The sequence below is a fragment of the Gasterosteus aculeatus genome, chromosome 14 (assembly GCF_964276395.1).
Source record: "Gasterosteus aculeatus chromosome 14, fGasAcu3.hap1.1, whole genome shotgun sequence".
Classification (NCBI taxonomy): Eukaryota; Metazoa; Chordata; class Actinopteri; order Perciformes; family Gasterosteidae; genus Gasterosteus; species Gasterosteus aculeatus.
The window spans coordinates 5,373,699-5,392,557 of NC_135702.1; the positions used below are offsets into that span (position 1 = coordinate 5,373,699).

The 18,859-nt window shown below is 46.9% G+C and overlaps 1 protein-coding gene across 2 annotated transcripts in view; it reads left to right on the forward strand.

Moving 5' to 3' along the window:
• dym (dymeclin) overlaps positions 1–18,859 on the forward strand; it is a 34,536-nt gene that overhangs the window by 6,930 nt on the left and 8,747 nt on the right. For both annotated transcript variants that reach the window (XM_040196900.2, XM_078088102.1), the window contains exons 8-15: positions 474–610; positions 5,765–5,950; positions 6,044–6,222; positions 6,964–7,089; positions 7,203–7,316; positions 7,451–7,545; positions 10,411–10,510; positions 18,619–18,801. In XM_040196900.2, the coding sequence (XP_040052834.2) occupies positions 474–610; positions 5,765–5,950; positions 6,044–6,222; positions 6,964–7,089; positions 7,203–7,316; positions 7,451–7,545; positions 10,411–10,510; positions 18,619–18,801 (1,120 nt within the window). The remainder of the gene's footprint in view (positions 1–473; positions 611–5,764; positions 5,951–6,043; positions 6,223–6,963; positions 7,090–7,202; positions 7,317–7,450; positions 7,546–10,410; positions 10,511–18,618; positions 18,802–18,859) is intronic.

Here is an 18,859-nt window from a genome sequence, read left to right on the forward strand (position 1 = left end):
GTAATGCGTTCTGGAGTCTAGTAATGCACTTCATACAGGCGGACAGCTAATGGAAGTCATTTTCTTTTATTCGCGCTCCCTCAGCACAGGATCCAAACAAGAAAACTATTGATTAATGGCTACCAAGCTGAAGAAAAGCTTCCAAGCAGCTGAAATGTTTTGGTCGTTTTGAAATAAACCGTGTCATCGGATAGCGATGTAACGTCACTCGTTGGGAGAGAGCCGACGTGATGAGGGAGGAGTAAAAGGACACCTGATATGGACACCTGTAGACGCACAATAGGATCTCAGTTTGTCCAGCTGTACACACACACACACACACACACACACACACCTGTGCGTAGTTGTGTCAAGGCACAACGAGAGGGATTTGTCCTCTATGGCCTTGAGACCAATTTAAATCCCCGGCTGTCTTTTTTTTTTAATTATTATTTTTTAAACCCTGTCTTTCCATTTGTCTCCGTGCTCCCCAGTTTGTCTCTGACGAGTCGTCTGGTGAAGACCCTGCTCTATAACTTCATCAGGCAGGAGAAATGTCCTCCGCCCACCCACATCTTTGAGCCCAAAGCCGAAGGAGGTCTGCTCTACGGCCTGGCGTCGGGGGTGGCAAGTACGAGTACGCACATCCACACGGGGTTAAGACAAAAAGACACAACGGGGGTCATAATATTCTATAAATGCCACAAACTCACCACAATGGCCGAGTTCTATGGAGACAAGAAGAGTGATTTTATTTGTTGTTTTTTTCACTTTGTTTTCAATGGTACTCTTTTTAGTGGTACTCTCACACTTTTGACTCCAGGATACTGAATTATCCAAAAAAAGGGAAACCGTCAACCTTATCTTGTGTTTGAGAAATCTACTTGTTTTTAATAATCATGTGAAGCTAAACTATTTTTTTTTTACCCCCGTAAGAGGTGCAAATATTCTGTTCTTATTATTTGATCAGTTTTTTGCCCTGTCTCCCACATTAAAATGAAGCTGGTTGGTAAAAAACATTTTGAGATATTGTAGGAATGATGAGATGAGAGCCAGTCAGTAAACAAACAAACCAAACAAAAAATGAGTGGGATATAATAATGTGATAAATTTAAGTGCGTGCAATGCTGCCCGTAATGGTGGATGAAAGTGATGAGTCAAAAAGGAATGAGTGCGTCCGTATCGGACTGCTAATAACGCTCTGTGTGCGTGTGTGCGTGTGTGTGTGTGTGTGCGTGTGTGTGTGTGTTTGTTTGAGTGTGAGAATGGGGCCGGGTTTCCCCCTGCAGATAAACGCTCTTTGTCGGTTGTTGGTGGCAGATTCCTATCAATGAGCCATCAGCATTCGACCCAGCCTGTCTGTCTGTGGCGGCTGATTGGCCCAGTGAGTTATGGTGCCCTGTGCTGTAATCCCCCAGAGCCCGTCTGTCTGCAGCCGCCTCCCTTGTACACACACGCACAGACCAACAGAGACGCAGGCGCTCTTCTACTCGGAGCTCAGAGACAACACTTGTTTTCTTTCTCCGTCTCCCTGTCTCGTGCACATGTGCACTCATCTGGGGTTGGCAGAGTACGCTGTGCTCGTTTGAATGTTTTACAATCATACGGCCGTATGCACGTGGTGTTCTATATTAACACTAAATATCAAATAAATTCATTTAATGGCAGAATTAGGAAAAAAGTCAATAAATATAACATTAAATGAATCATATTATCTTGTAATGGCTTCTGTGTGTTACAAACGGCAGTAGAGGTCTAACAGAAGGATTTATGCCTTTTTTTCCCCCCTATAATGACTCCACATACAGTATGTATTGTTCTGGACTCTCTTATGCTGCCAGCACAGCTTGAACATGAACCGGCTCATTTGTGGAAGTCCTGTTCCTCATGTTAGTGGCACGTGAAATCACATTCATAGACGGTCTGGATTTCTCCCCAGAAACGGGCACTGGGCATCGGCAAAGCACAGCTTAATTTCCGTCGGCGTGTGGATGTGGACGAGGGGGTGGAGAGGACGTCTCCTCCTCCCTTCGCTTACTCACTCCGCTGTCCGAGAGTCTGCACGAGGATTATCACCAAGACGAGGCGCTTGCAGCCTCTTCCCTGTCCTCGCCCCACATCGGCTCCGTCCTTCCTCCAATGCGCTCTAATGTTCGCGTCGATTCTATACTGTACTCCTATTTTACTCTAGTCTGCTCTCGCCCGTTTGCCTCGAATCGTCTATTCTACTCTCCCCCCTCATTATGTGGAAGAGAATTGGACCGTTATTTAACGGCCGAGGCGGTATATTGGAGCAGACTAAAACAACGCTTTCCTAAAGTAACAGCTATACGTACATAGATGAGCATTAACTGAATTGTTATCAATTAGTACAATGATCTAAACAAGTCTAAATAAATAAATATATATAACACATACATACACTGTATATGGCAAATACACTTAAGTTTGAGCAGAATAGACCCAATGTAGCCAATATCACAATACGGTTATTTGAGTTAGACTGATCATATTCTTGTAATTGTTGATGCTCTCTCTCTATCTAACTTTCTTTCACACAAATACACACCACACTAGTTAAGCCATCCATCTGCCTGCAAGCAGACGCCCATGAAATGCAGATAATTCCACGTGCCACGTTGCTGCCATCGAGGGGCTAACGCAGCTCCTCTTCTCTCGTCGTCCCGGGGCGTTGGTCCCAATCTGCTCCATCGATGCTGCTGACAGCTACACAAACACAGACGTCTTGTTTGTGCGTTAGCTCCTCGTTTGTACGGCACACTCAACACAACGTTTGCTCGTCACGCTGAGCAAGTGTATCGGGAGATTCGTTTAAGGCCTTAGCCCATGCTTTTTATTATGATTATGAGCATACAGAACTAAGTCTGCGGAATGTCTTCATAGGCTTTTAATCCGTTTTGGATGAAAACGCTTCTTGCATATATTTTCGTTTGTGCAAGATTATCAGAATGGTTTGCTTGCTTGTCTGTTCAGCATGTTTTCCCCCATGTGCATTTTTGCGTTAACGTCTGGAGTGTGTGTGTGTGTGTGTGTGTGTGTGCGCGCAGCATCTGTGTGGGCCTCCTCGTCATATTTCATTCAGTGCCATGCGAGTTGTTAAGTGAGTTGCACGTTCGGTCTGGATTCCATCTCCCTGCGCACTGAAGTGTTTGGTCTCAGCTGTTACTTTGAGGAAAATACTCCTCACATAAGCTGCCTTTGCTGTACGAATCCACAGGCCACCAAGATGTTCACATAAATGTTAGAACACATGTTGCTCGTGGACTAAAAATGCAGATTTCGCAGAGCTTTGGTGGAGCTTTAATAAAGGTATTGACTGAAATTTCCTACAACCATTTGTGATCCCCAGACTTTTCCTCCAGGGCCACTAGTAAGTCCAGGCTTTCACTTCTCCTCAGAAATGTATTTAGAAAAGAACCCAAACTGATCTTCTCAGGCTTGAAGCCGCTCACATTAGTGATTGGTGGATTTCTGTGTGGGTCAGTGTCAAAGACCTAAATCAGCAGTTTTCCTATGTGAGTACTGAGCAGAAAATGACCCGTTTTAAGCGCCGCAATCAGTTTGTGATTCGCCTCCAGTCTGATGTGGATGTTTTTTCGGTCCATAATATATCGATTGCATTGCCCTCTGCCTCATTAGTTTATAATGTCCTAATATTTATTCTTTAAATATGCATTTCTAAAAAATCTCTTATATAACTGTGTATCTAAATCATAAGCAAACAGGAGGCTCGTTTGTGTTACTGTGGGTGGGACTAAGTAGATTAACCGAATTCCTTATTCTTACATACAGTAAAGACTAATTTGTTGTCAGGCGAGGTTGACATCAGGGGAAATATTCTGCAGATATTTGATCACGTGATGACATTTCGGTCTGAATATAGAAGTTTGGGTTTTCTGCCAGGAGTTGTGTCTGATGCAGCCATTTAAAATTAGATCTGCACACTGCCTTCTGTCCTAAACACAAACCTGTGTCATGATGAGCCTGTTTACAGGCCTTGTAAATATTAGGACCAGACCAGTGTGGATTGGTAGATAACCGTAGTGGACACCGACTCGAATGATATAAGACTTAGTGGGTGCAGTTGTGTTGCGTGTCTCGTGCTAGGACTCCTTAAATGACCCCCCCCCACCCCACCTCCTGCAGTCCCGGGACCCAAATTCAGATTTCGGCAAGCCGGCCTCTCCGTCCATGTGGTTCTTTCTTTTTCACCCGCCACTTTCTCCTTCCCTGTCCTCCTCCTCCTCCTCTTTTTCCACTGGGCGGCCGCCCAGGGCCGGAGCACTGTAGCATTATTGGGTTTATGTGGTGGGCTAGGCAGACCGGCCGGGGGAACCGAGCCCGACGGATAACAAACGGCACCCACTGAGGTAAAATAGAGAGGTGTGTGTGTGTGTGTGATAAAGTGTGTGTTTGGGAGTGCAGGAAATGTGGCTGCCAGACCGGGCCCTCTGACACTATTGGGCCAGTCACCCTGGTGCCAGTGGAGAGATGAACAGGGCTCCGTCACAACTGGCCCCTCCCCCTTTTTTTCCTCTCACTCACTTCTCTTGTGGAGAGAGAGAGATAAATGATGTAATTTCTCTCTGGGGTGTTTCTTTATGTTGTGGATGCAGTTAGTTCATGTCTTTTTGCTCAAATTTAAACGTTTTCATTTTTTCCGCCTGTTTTTTTCCGTCAGTGAAGTGAGCGGCGAACCAACATGTCAAACCCTAAAGGGGTCACTGAGAAGTTTAAAGCTTAAGGCCGAGCTCGTATTCAGTCACTTTGGAATTGATGAAGTCGAGGTTGGGAAACGGTCCCGAGTTGTTCTTTTGTTCTGCCTCTTTCCTCTTTAAACAGTCCAGAAAGCAAACACAGGGAAGTGAACTCCCACGTTCTCCTTGACTTAATCTCTTAATGCAGCAGGATGTCAGTGCGCATGAAGCGTGTCGCCCCTGAAGGGGTTTTTTGTGCGACGGATGGCGCGAGTGTCTCATAGTCGGAGACGGATCGGGGACGTCTGCTCTTCCGTCCTTCGCCGCTAGATGGCAACGAATCTACTGGGCTCCTCCCCAAACTCCCGGTGCTCGATCAGTGTCGACCTGCCACACGCTCGCACGGCCCGTCGCCACGAGGTTGGGGGCTCGTGCTCGTGCTGTGTGGCTAGACGTGCAGGAGCCAGAGGCTGTCGTCTGTGTACCCCGGCGCTCATGCTTCCCGTGCTTCTCATGGCGCCTGAAAGCACCAGCACTGCTGCAGCGCCCCCCCCCCCCCTCCCCCTCCTTCCCCCGAACAAGACAAATGAACTCCACTCACTCCGGTTGGCCCGTCGTTCCAGTTTGTCTTTGTTCTGTGGCGCCGTCTATGTTGTTTCAAATTTCAGATACTGCGAAGCATCGTGTGTGTGAGTCCATTGTGCTCGTTTTGGCCTTGATTACTTTATTCTGACTGTGCTGCTCTATGAAGAGTAAACTGGTTAGAAGGTCTAGATTCATAGACCTCCATAGATCCGCAATTCTCACTCAGTCTTGAAGCTCAGATCAAGCAGGTAAAAAGAAAAAGAAGTTGGACCCAAAGTGCTCTCCAGTCTAACCAGATGTATAGAACACAATGAAAACCAAACAAGACGCCTTTGGCTAAATTGAAAGCTGGGTGCGACAATTTGATTCAATATTGTCAACGGTGAAACCGGTCAATGATGAATTATGGGTAACTGACACCCTGTTAGGGGTGATGGACCGGAAATATTTGAATACATTTTAACCGTGTGTCCCGTCTCCAGGCGGACTCTGGACTGTCTTCACGTTGGGCGGAGCCGGCAGCAAAGTGGCGACGGACCAGGAGCAGAACCCCTTACCCCTGTCCAATCAGAGCCTTCTGTTACTGCTGGTCCTCGCCAACCTGACAGACGGGCCCGACTGGCCCAACCCCTACCGCCAGGCCATCGCTAGTTTCAGAAACACGCAAGGTGCCGTATTTGTTCGTCCACTGTATGCAGGAGGGCGATGACGTGACGCGAGGTGGTAACGATCCCGACAATGTTTGCCCACTTCTCACGTAGACACGTCGTCGTCGTCCGCGGAGCAACCGCACACCTTCCAGATCAACTTCAACAGTCTGTACACGGCGCTGTGTGAGCAGCAGCGCTCCGACCAGGCCACGCTTCTGCTGTACACCCTCCTTCACCAGAACGCCAACATGAGGACGTACATGCTGTCCAGGACCGACATGGACAATCTGGTGGGTAGGAGGGACGAGGGAGGGTGTACTGGGCCGTATAGTGAGTTAAAAAGCATCTCAGACGGTATCACATATGAACTTGGTATCCGTTCACGCGCGAGGGTCCTTCGCACGGCGCCATCAGTAGATTATTTGTTTTTATTCTAAGAAAAAAAAAAAATCCGCCGTCTGAGCTAATTCGCAACTAAATTGGGCTCCCACTGACTCCAGCAACAACAAAGCACTGAGCGATGAGCTAACGCTGCATCCGCCTGCGTTCATGGCTCACTATGCCAGCTGCCGACCGCTGCCAGTCTGACTCCATCATTCTGCTGAGTGTAGGTTGTGCCTCCACCTATGGTGGAGCAGCAAATAATTAGGAAGTAATGTCAATGTCGACTGGCAGATTCAGTGCTGCTTTTACTGTTCTGTTGTCTCTTAGTTAGCAGTTTGAACCACCAGCTGTAGCAATAGGGCTTCATGTACAGCAATAACCATCATTTGGCTGCTCGTTGGCAGATTCATCTTAAATAAAAAGTCCCCTTGGCAAGACAACAAAAGCTTGTTTTGCTTGAGAAGAAAGATGCATGCATTTATTATTGTGCGTACCTCATTCTTCGTCTAAGAGGATTGAATATTAGCATTTTTGTTTCCCCCCTGAGGTTGTTATATTTTGAAATCCAGCATTTATTAGATGTAATACCTGCAGGTATTACATACATACATTCTCAGACCTTCTCCCCCCCCCCCTCCTCCTCTCAGGTGTTACCTATCCTCGAGATCCTCTACCACGTGGAGGACAGAAACTCTCATCACGTCTACATGGCCCTCATCATCCTTCTCATCCTCACAGAGGACGATGCTTTCAACCGCTCCATCCACGAGGTGGTGGGTGAAAACCGTTGCACGTTGCTCACGCGCCTGGCTGCCGCACGGCTGCCTTCGGTGGATGATCGGGGTGAATTGCCGCTGCTTTCAACCGATGCGTCTCCCTCTCGCAGGTATTGAAGAACGTCTCGTGGTACTCGGAGAGAACTTTGACCGAGATCTCGCTCGGCAGTTTGCTCATCCTGGTGGTCATCCGCACCATCCAGTTCAACATGACCCGCACGAGGGTGAGTCGAGCGCCGATTCCCACCGTCTGTGCCTCCGGCCATGCATTCACACACCTAAAGTGTAATGGCAGTATTTTACAGTCAACAGTAACATTCGGTAAAGTATATCTTTGTGTGTCTGTCGTCCTCTCCAGGATAAGTACCTCCACACCAACTGTCTTGCTGCACTAGCCAACATGTCGGCACAGTTCCGTTGTCTCCACCAGTACGCTGCCCAGCGCATCATCAGGTGAGGACCTTCAGTAGGACCTATTGGTAGCGCCGGTTATTTGACAGCTTCTTTCCTCCATTGTTTAAGTCGTCCTATTGTAACCTAATTCTAAAAACGAACGGTGAAATCGTAAAACTTTTTTTTTTATTCTGCGCTTTGTCTGTTTGACCTAAAATATTAAGTTTGCCGGTTTGAATGGAAATCAGGGTCTTTACCTTGTGTACTATAATATGCAGGAAGGCCGGTTGGAGGCTGTTTAACTCTCTTGCTGAATGTACTTCCTTCCTGGCTGATAATTTGAATAAAAAAAGGCAACAAGTGTGCTTCTCGGAGAGATATATGAATAAATGTATAGTAGAATAAGCTGGCCCACCATAAAAGCAGTTCATGTGTTTTTAGCCGGAGGCCTTCCTCTGGGCATGAATGTGAATAAACTCTGCTCTGACGAGAGTATCGCCCAGGAGCTTACCGGCTTCCTGACATTTTTTTTTGTAATTTCGCGCATCAAAATCAACAGTTCGAGTTGTGTGTATCGCTTCACAAAGTGGCTTTGACGCAACGACGGCGTTCACCTGCGAGGCGAGGAGGGACGCCAAAAGAGAGGCAGAAAGTTGCCCAAAGACAAAGTTCCAAGTTCACACACCAGCAAAGTTCCTTCATTTTAATGATTGTTATCGTAACTCCACAATCCAGCAGGAGAGACTGACTCTGGATATTAATAGACATTTGTGTGCCTGTGTAGAGAAGAACATTATGTCACACGGGGCAACTGAGGTGACTTTACAGGACGAGGGTCCAAACCGCGCTCACGTCCGCCTGTGAACTCCACACACACAGGAAGGAAGGAATGTTTCCTTTCCTGAAGACGTGCACGCTTCCACGCACACTCGAGGATCCTCTCCCTCGTATCTGTGGCTCTGTGGTGAGTCAGAGAGGAACACCGTCTGTGAATGTCTGCATGTCAGTCCTCAAGGGACTCCATGTCCGATGATAACGGTAATGATGATGAAGACCGTGATGGCGGAGCGAAGCCGGCTAGATAAAGGGAATATCCCGCCAGGCGTTTCCAAACGTCTGCCAGGAAGTGCTGAACTCTGCTCCTTAATTCAGTTGTTGCTGTTTATCTACAGGCAGCAGTGGCTTTGAATTGCCCGCATTACCACCACCGGCTCACATCTTTCACTTTTGCCTATTAATTCTGACCCGCGATCAATACTCTCTTTCTGCAGCATTGTTTGTGTCCTCCAAGTTATCCACAACTTGCTCTCTTTATTGACCGAACCTCAGCGAAAAGCAAACAATGCTTATTACGTTAAGTTTCAAGACTCCACAATGACATCTTAACTTTTTTTCATCCTCATTTAATTAGATAACCTCCATTGTGTCTTTTCCTTGGATATATTGCAATGAAGGTGATCGATGAAGTCATTTATCTACTCCTTTTTTTTTTTTAATAAATTAAAAAGTCACACACGAGCCTCAACATTACTGTGTAAACATCTGTACAAATGTTCCTTTGAACCGGTAGAAACCGAGCACCTACACATATTCAGTGTGTCCGGGGGGGCACGTCTGTCGTTACTGCAGCCTCATAACTGATCTTGTGATCGGGCGAGCGGAGTGGGTGTGTTTCCCTTGTCGTGTCCGTCGATGCCTCGGATCAGATGAGGGATGTTATTGTGGGCAAAACGTCCCAGGTGGAACTTTGTTGGTGGTCTCATTGGAAATCGAGAGAACTGCCTACATGGTACAAGAGATCCCATTAAGTAGGCGTGGCTAGTAGATAAGAAGTATACCTCCCTGTAGCTGCTCCCATATCACTATTAGGCTTTCACTTTGCTAATTAGACCGAGGAAGAAATGCTGACACGTGTGTGTGTGTGTGTGTGTGTGTGTGTGTGTGTGTGTGTGTGTGTGTGTGTTGTCCAGTGCTGACGGATGGACAGGTGTTGCTCTGTGGGGCTTTGCAGACCTCTGCATCAGAGATTCTGCAGCACTTTGCTCTTATTGGATTTAATATATTCCGCAATTCTTTTTTTCTTTTTTTTTCTTGATTGACACACAAATTAAACTTTCGACAGCCTTGGGGGTCCTGGAAAAAGTATTAAAAAGTTGTAATTAAAGCAGAAGGTCTCTAATAATTATAATCATAAACACCGAATGAATATGTTATGAGATACTGAGGGGAAAAAAAAGAAGGATGATGTATGAGAGGAGATGAGATGTAATCAAGAGAAAAAAACTACTCAAAGTGACAGCCGGTTGTTTGCAATAAAGTCTCAAGGGTCTTGATCACACACGAGGGAACGAGCTCATTGCGGCGGCAACGCTGTTCTACAATGGTGTGTGTGTGTGTGTGTGCGCGTGTGTGCGTGTGTGCGCCCCTATTGACCCATCCTGTCGCTGCCTAAGGTCGGCCAAGCAGACTCAAGGACTTTTGATGTACGTATGTCTGAGTCCCCACCAGAAAACTCTATATATATATATATATATATATATATATATATATACACACACACACGTGTATAAAACAAATGAGGCCAAATGAAAGCCAGGTTGGAAAAATGAGTTTTGATTGCATATTGATATGATAAACTAATCCTAGCATAATGTTCATTATTTCGACACATCCTTTCTGAAGCTGTCTCCAGCAAATTCCATTATTATTGAGTCATTCCAAAACTAATTATTACAAATGATTCTAAAGGCCTCATTTGGGAAGAAGAATCAGTCTTGATTAAAGCTTCTCTCTTCAGTTAAACCACGTTAAGGCCGATGTTTGAGTAATTTACAGCACTTGATTACTGAAGTATGACGGCCGTGTATTTGGGTTCTTTGGTAAAGTGTCTCTCTCCCTCTCTCTCTCTTTGTGTCTCCCCTGCAGTTTGTTTGCTTTGCTTTCCAAAAAGCACAACAAGGTTCTGGAGCAGGCAACCCAGTCTCTGAGGGGCCGACAGGGAGAAAACGCTGCCTTGCCCGACTATGTGAGTATCTCTCTCTCGCTCTAAATCAAATTCAAACAAGTTTTATGGACAGAAATGTTGCCAATGTGATTTTTGCCAAAAGTAAATTACATCAAATTGAATAATTAGGTTTTACACAGGAATACTGAATAGAAAATCAAAAGATAAGAAATACACTCTAAAGGTACACTGGGTAATTTCAATAAAGGTCACTTTTTGTTGGCTGAACCCCCCCCCCCCCCCCCCCCCCCAAAAAAACAACAACAACAGGTGTCTCTTTAACGCGCCAGAAGAATAACAGCCAATCAGTAACCGGGTATTGATTCAGAATTGTATTGGCGCTGATTAGTTCGACAGTTTGATCGAGTTGTGAATGACAGCTGGTTGTCACTCTTTTTTCTTTTTTTTTACTCCTGTATTGCTGTCAATACATTGAGACACTTTGGGCATACACAACTAACAACTATTTCTATTAAAGTTGTATCACTGAACACACTTTGAGTGTGTGTGTGTGTGTGTGTGTGTGTGTGTGTGTGTGTGTGTCAGGTTCATCAATACACGTCTCCGTCTCATTAGATTAGCTTCGTCCTCTATAGGTGTGTAAACATGTTTCTCTCTCTGTGTGTGTGTGTGTGTGTGTGTGTGTGTGTGTGTGTGTTTGGGGTTGGAGATGTATTTGAGGTCTCTCTAGATGCCCTCAGGTGATGTGGAAACGTGAGTGTATTTGAGTGCTCCTTCAACCTCTGTCTGATGAGACCCACTTACTAACAGAAGTCTACACACACACACACACACGGAATCGTATATAATGCATTTATCCAGCTTTGTTTGGATGCTTCCTTCCTTCAAGGGTTATTTTAATGCTGTGTTTTATTTACACGCATTCGTACACACCCCGCATATATGATGGAAAATGTAAAAAGAAAAGACACAGAGATTTGAATTGCTTTTATTAAGTCTTCTCAGCGGTTTCCACAGCAGCGTGCACTCTGTGAATATGATCATAGTGACAACAATAACAAGGCAAATGCATGCACAAACAATCAAAGCACGTGGTCCACCAGACGACGGCGCTCCCACTTTGGGTGCTGCTCAATCCAGTGGGATTGTTTCATGGAAATTGTAGTTTTGTTGTCAGCCATCCAGTCCGGCTCATATACTTCGAAGGCCGCGCTGGTCAGCGTTTCTAACGCCGCTGTTTATCCTCCAGCTCAGACTTTACTAAGTTGCGTGACGTCGGCCCCTGAGTCTACGCGGGTCGCCGTTCGTCTTATTGAAGTCCACTCTCGGCTTTGTCGACATCTCCGGATTAAAAGGAACACGTTGTATTGTCTGCGTGCCGAGTTTGTGCACACACAAAAAAAAAACACCTCGGGGACATAAATTCAGCTTAATTGTGTCTTTGAGAGGGGAGAGCACCATTCGCTTTTCTAGTTGGTTGTAAACAAAATCTTGGTCTTAGTCGCAGGTGTTGTTGAGGATTAACTGTTCGGAAAGTTGGGATTTTTTTAGTTTATAACCAAATTCAACTATTGATTCATTGAAGTTCATTTTTAATAGTACTCAATAGCAGCATTCCCAGCTGATAATTGTATGAACATCGTATGCACAGCTCGGCCCGGCTGCTGCGTCGTAATGACCTCGCACGCCGGCGTCCTCCAGAGGTTTTGCACATGTGACATCTTAAAGCCGCCGTGTTCTCCATCGCCGGGCCCCGCGTCTCCTCCTCCGCCTCCAGGACCAGTGGCTGTGGCAGCGTGATTCACAACACCTCATTTCAATTTGGGGGGGGGTTCGAGGAACTACGGGGTGAGATGAAAGAGGAGCCGAAAATGAGGAGGGGGGGCGGGAGGGGGGGGGAGAACAATAGAAAGAGGAGAAGTGAGCAGGAGGTTAGCAGGGTTTGGAGAGAGCGAGGCCTTGTGATGTGCATCTGGAAACAATGTGATTTGGCCCCGTCCGGCTCTGGAGGGAGAGCTAATGTTTGTTTAATGTGGGATTGTCCTGCACATGTAATTGCTGCTTTTTCACGAGGGGAGAGGCTGAGAGGAGGATGAGAACAAAATGTCATCAAATGCTTTCAGCTTTTGGTTGAAGCGTGGCGCATTCTCCTTAATGCCTCCCTCTTTTTACATTTTTCCCTCTCTCTGCCAAAGCACCCCACCCTCCCCATCCCTGTATGCGTTTGTGCTGCTGTGTCTGGTTAGTGTCAGGGTAGAAAGGGCCCCTCGAGCCCCCTCGGGGGAACCGCCAAAGGCTCCCGGTCCAAGCAGGCCGGCTCTCTGGGGGGGCCCCTCGGCCGCCCGCTCTGCAGCGCTGATTGCACCCTTTCCTTTTCTTTTTGTTGCTGTTCCTCTCCTGCCCTTTTGAGATGTGCGCAGTGACATGCAGCACATGCTGGCGCACACCAGCAAACATGAAAAGGGAAGGAGGCACGAGTCGCGTTGTGCGTTGAGGGTAATGTTACTTCTGTGCCTCTCTGTGTGTTTACTGCTGCACATTCCTGGGAAGAGTCTACAAGCGCACACAGACACACACACACACACACACACACAGCCAGAAGCATGTTGGACCACCCTGCCTATGTGTTTATGTGTGCTGGTTGAGTCACAATCTGAGATCTCTTTTTAATAGCCGGAGTAGACACATGCCGTGGCTTTGTAGCACCATTCCTTTTGTTTAGGCAAACGGCAGAGCCCGAGGACCTATCAACAGATAATAAACACTGTGCCTTCTGTTTTTTATCAGGCCTTCCAGGGATTTGCCACTTTCTTATTTGGCGACGGAATTGTTTAGCGGAATCCACGGTTTTTCCGTTATTGCTAAAATAGCTCTTTTGTGGCTTGAAGTTGTGTCTTCAGGTTGATTTAATATACAGTCTCTGGAGCGTATGTAGGTAAACGGACAATATTAACCGGTCAAACCAAAAATAATCCGTCGGTGGTCACAAGCTATATGGGCTTTAGAATTTAGAGTCATTTAGAGTCTTAATATGCTGATATGCTATGAGTAATTCAAAATATATATATATATATTCTTTAAAATGGAAAACAACTAGTACAATAGTAGTAATAACATACCAACCATTTTACTCCCGTACCTTTCTGTCCTCTGCCGATCTTTTTCACGTTTTTATCATTCGTATGAAATGACTTTGTTCGGTGTCGCCTTCACACAGTTCAACCAGAAAGGGAATCTCGCGCTTAACTTCTTCCTCTCTCTGAAATAGTTAAATATTGCAGTTTAACCAGCCGGCCACACGCCCGTGGCCTCCAACCCCACGGCGAGTTCGTCGCCACTGCGTCTCCCCTCGTACGCGCTTCACCTGAAACTACTGTCTTTTGATGTAGAACCAATTCCCCCGACAAGACCGATGCATTATCAGAGCGCTTCCCTGAGATCAGACACACACACACACACACACACACACACACACACACACTTTCCAATTGATGTGAAAAAGCCCAGAGGGGAAAGATGGAAGAAGAAATGGGGAATGTAAAGCTGCGCCTATACATTTTTAGAACCTTCAAACCTTTTAATGTATTTTCCTCCAGTTCAACATTTGGGCTGGTGTTCCTGCACACGGCAGCATGAGGAATACTAAGTAGGTTCTTAAGTAATTCTAAATTAATCTTGTTACGGAAGTAGTGTGACGCATTCTACTCTCTTTTCTAGTATCTGCGCTTCTATCGGACACCGCAATCAAATGGATGCGTGCGCACATTCCTGCTGGATTGTTTTGTAACTGAACTCCATATTCCTGCTGTTTGCCTCCCGATTGCCGCGGCCAACGTGCCACTGATTGCCGCTGTGATAACGATCCGGGATAGCAAGAATACTTCCTCGTCCTCATTTGCTGCCTGCTAGGCCTTCAAGCGCAGGGATCATAGTGGACTTCCTGTTTCATATTTCATTGTCCGATGTCTCGCCCACACACACACACACACACACACTACCCCACGCAGTACAATAGGAGCCGTAACCTCTTAGACTGATGCTGCTTGCTCATTACCTTCTCCTCTGTCTCAATATAACTCGGTCCCCTTTGCAGTTCTCTCATTAAGTCGGTATTCTGCTGAGAGCTGTGACTCACTGCCGCCCCTTTTTTTTTTTTTAGTCTCTTATCTTCACGTTTCTTCCCTCACCTGCCTGGTGAAGGCGATACTGGTCCTAGTTTTTTAAGTTCCTTGTTAGCCCGTCCCTCCATATACTGTCTGCCTCTCATCTTCTCTCCTCTTTTGGTTCTGACTCATTCTGTGTTTATTCTCGGGCCGTAGGAGTGGCACCTCCTGCGGGCGGGAAGGCGTTCCGGGGTCCTAATGATCGCCCCCTCTCCAAATGCCCCCCCCCCCCCCCCCCCCCCCTCCCCGCTGTGCCCTGATCTTTTCCTGATCAATGCGCAGGGAAACCGCACAGCCAGCAGCGGATCAATTAGCGCTGCCCACCTGTCTGCCGGAGTGCGGCTGCCGTTTGTGTGCTTGCAACAAAGGATGTTTAGTGGGAAGCTATTGGGTAATAAGAGGCTGACCTTGGCACACTGCGCCACAACATGGTGTGATTATGACACGGCGGTGGCACCATAATGCAGCATAATGACCTATTTACACGGCTCCGCGAGTCCGACCCTCTCTGGATGTCCGCTTCGTCCCTCCGTCTCGTCGGGCTTTTCTTTGTCTGTCTCGCCGTCCCTCTTGCTTCTAGCGTCGCGTCCAGGTGTGGGGTTCGACTCTATTCTGTTTGTCTCTCTGAGTGTGTGTTTATCTCCTTGCCCTTGTATTCGTCAGTGCTCTTTCTTAATATGTCTGCAGTGAGCAGCAGGGCCAGCCAGGGAATCACTAAGCTATTGGTTTAATGATGCCAGCCCCCGCTTTAAAGGGATTTACTCGTCTGTGTCGCTAAACACCCTGTCCACACACACACACACACACACAAACATGCATAAAAACACACGAGGGTACGGTAGGACGGCTGGAATCGCGCGCACACACACACACAGATGGCGCAGTGTCGGCGATGTCCTTCCCGGTCCCTGATTGCATCTGCAGGCTCTAAAAATGTTCCCTTGTCAGATGGATAGCAAAGGTCAAACATACCTGCAGACATAACACATTTGTGCTTAGCGTGTTGAAGTATTAGCAGCACAATCAGACGGATGGAAACACACACACACACACACTGGCACCCTCACAGCCTTCTCGTGAGGTTTGTGTAAATGGTGAATCGAGTAAAATGGGGGCAGGAGCATTGAGACTAAGGATGTGGCTGGTGTCTGAGGCCCGTGTTTGTCTGGGCGCGCAGGAGGCTTTTTTTAATAGTGGCATGAGTGGCAGTGACTAAAGGACGATGCAGCAGGCTGGAAAAGCAGCACATGACCGGAGGAGAAGGAGCAGGAGGGGAAAGAATGAGCAGAGGAAAGGCCGCGACGGTCTCTTGCAGTCACACAAACACACGTCATGTGCTTCTGGGATGTCTAGCAGATGGGAAACAAGTGCAAGATACCAGAGCGGACGACGATGAGGAGGAGGAGGAGTCGATATATTTAAATCCCGTCTGGGTTTCAAGTAGACCACGGAGCGCCTAATCTCATCCACTTGACAAACACACGCACACAGGGCCAGGCAGACGTCTAGCTCGCCTATTTTCATTTGACCTGAATTCCCCACTGTGGCATTTTTTCTTTTTTTTTCTCGCTGCCAGGCTAATCTCATTAAGACGGGTGCCGGAGCCAGAGAACAAACGCACGAGGCAACGCTCGCTCTCACTCTGCCTTCCTCTGCTCCTCGTGCCTCCTCTTCGTCGCGTTCTCACGGCGTCATTGCATCCGCGTGGCGAGCCGGATTCATGGTCGAGGCACGAAGGAATGCTGCTTTTTCTATTTACGACCGTCCTGATCCCTCTGGCTGCCTCCGGGGGGGAGATGGTGTGTGTTTGTGCGAGTTTGCTTATTACGGAGAATAAATAAATAAATAAAAACGAAGGCCACACAGCAAGCCAAGTTTAAATTTTAGTCGGGGCGCCGAAGATGGAGCACAAAATGCTGCAGGTGGGCCGCCCTGATTGGAGGTGGAATCTCGCCGTCTCACTGAGCTGCTGTTTGGAATCTGGTCTTAGCCGGTATTAGCAGATACTCGGTCAAAACAGGTCGTCATCAGAACAATGAGGCGTGCCATTAAAACAATCCTTAAGGTTAAGTCTCACTTTGGACGACAACAACAACAACAACAACGCCATTGAAATGGTTCTTCTCTCTTCTCTAAGGTTTTTTGACAATGTTATTACACTTTTTAAGGCTGTAAATGTCTTACAGCGCAGAGGAAACCAGCGCTTTACTGATTCATGCGTATAAATATTAAAGATTAAACTGGCTTGCTCAGCACCTCATTTTAACGTATTTTACAGGAATTGCAGTACTTCCACTTCTCTCATTTAGAGTCGGAAATGAGGCAGGATGTGACCTGGAAGCTGCTGATGAGACCGAGTCTGAGGAGGCTTCCTGTGAAGCAAAGAGGAGAAGAAAGTTTTTAGTCAATTCAATTAAGTTTATTCGGATCATAAGAGTGATGCGTTTGAAAAAGAATACTATGTAAGACAACCGTGCTGAGCTATTCGATAAACTAATTCTTCTCAGCGCGGCCGGGACGGTCCTTGCTGATCACGCAGACCCATGATCAGGGTTCGGGAATCTTTGCCGTGTGTGTTACAGTGTTTGTCGGTTTACCCTCGGATTTCATTTGCGCACCAAGGCATTAAGCTAAGCTACTTGGGAAGCTCTTGACTTCTGGGTTCCTTTAGTCAGCGTTTTTGAGTTCTTCTAAGGTGTTTTGTCTTTGTGCCCTGTTCTGCCCAACACAGTGCAATGTTTATGGACTAGATAGATCTCATGGAAAATCAGCTTTTAGCAGTTGATATCAAACTTTCTAAAATAAAGTCGATATTCATTCTTGTAAAAACGTCATAACATTCTTGGCAAATGAAAAATCTTGCAAACAGTGTTTGTTTCCACTCTGATGAAGCCGGTTATTATTCATTGTTTTGTATTTTTCATTTGGTTCGGAAACAGGATCCTGCGAGGATGCAGCCAATCTATAATGTAGTATATGATAGATTTTGCAGAGCGCCCGCGGTTCTCACACCGCGGGAAATCTCACATCTTCTCTTCAACCTTGTTCTCTAACTGGGTTGTTGTTGTTGTTTTTGAAATCTCTTTTTAAGCGTACTCATTTTCCCACAGTCTCTCTGCCATTTCCTTTATGTGTCACAATGGACAGAGCCCATTTGGCGCTTTTATCTCATCACGGTGGCGTCTGTCTATCTGTCTGTCTGTCTCCGTAGACACATTATTGTGAGAACGCGGCAGAACAATGCACGATAGAATCTCTGTTCTCAAAGCGCACGTTCCCGGAGTGGAGCAGATGGGCTGATTAGCTTTTACCTCGATGCTCGGATGTCCACGCTAATAAGAAGGCAGATTTCCTCGGGAACCACCAAAACTTCTTGGAATTCTGATCTAAGGCTGTGAGCTGATTATTTAACCGCCGCCATCTACAAGCGTTAAGAGGTTTTAAAGCAGGAACACGGTGAGATTCGGCAGACGCACAGAATCCCAAACACCCTCATGTTGCAACATCTTGACACATTTTATCAATTTTTTACTCCCTTAGTGACTGGATGGGATCGCAGTTGGATTGTGTTACCTTGCCACATGTTTCCGATCTTTGTGCTAAGCTAAGCTAGCTGACTGCTTATGGTAGATTCGCATGAGAGAGGTATTGATTCTCTCATTTAAACATAAAGGTGAATTCCTTTTAATCTACCTTTTTGACTTTGTACTCTTTGTGGTATCTGTTTCCTCGGCGAGCCGGTCCGGCGTGAAGAACTTTGTAAATGACTCCTCGAGGCAGCCGCTCTGCCTGTCACTCGTTCCCACGCCCCGTCTCGCCCCACGGTGTCACCTGTCACTCACAGGCGGGCGACTTTGCCCCGAGAGGAAACCTGCTGCGACACAGACTGATCAATCAGGAAGCAATCATGTAAAAACACCATTTCCATTGGAAACCAGCGTAGTGGAGAAACCAATTAACCTTTTACGTCCTCTTCCCCCCCACCACCACCACCCACCCACCCAGGCCCAGGACCTGAATGTGATCGAGGAGGTGATCCGCATGATGCTGGAGATCATCAACTCTTGCCTGTGCAGCTCCCTCCACCACAACCCCAACCTGGTTTACGCGCTGCTCTACAAGCGGGAGCTCTTCGAGCAGTTCAGGACGCACCCTTCGTTCCAGGACATCATGCAGAACCTGGACACGGTCAGTCAAAAGTTTATCCTCTAACCCCCCCCCCCCCCCCCCCCCCCCCTCCGATTCG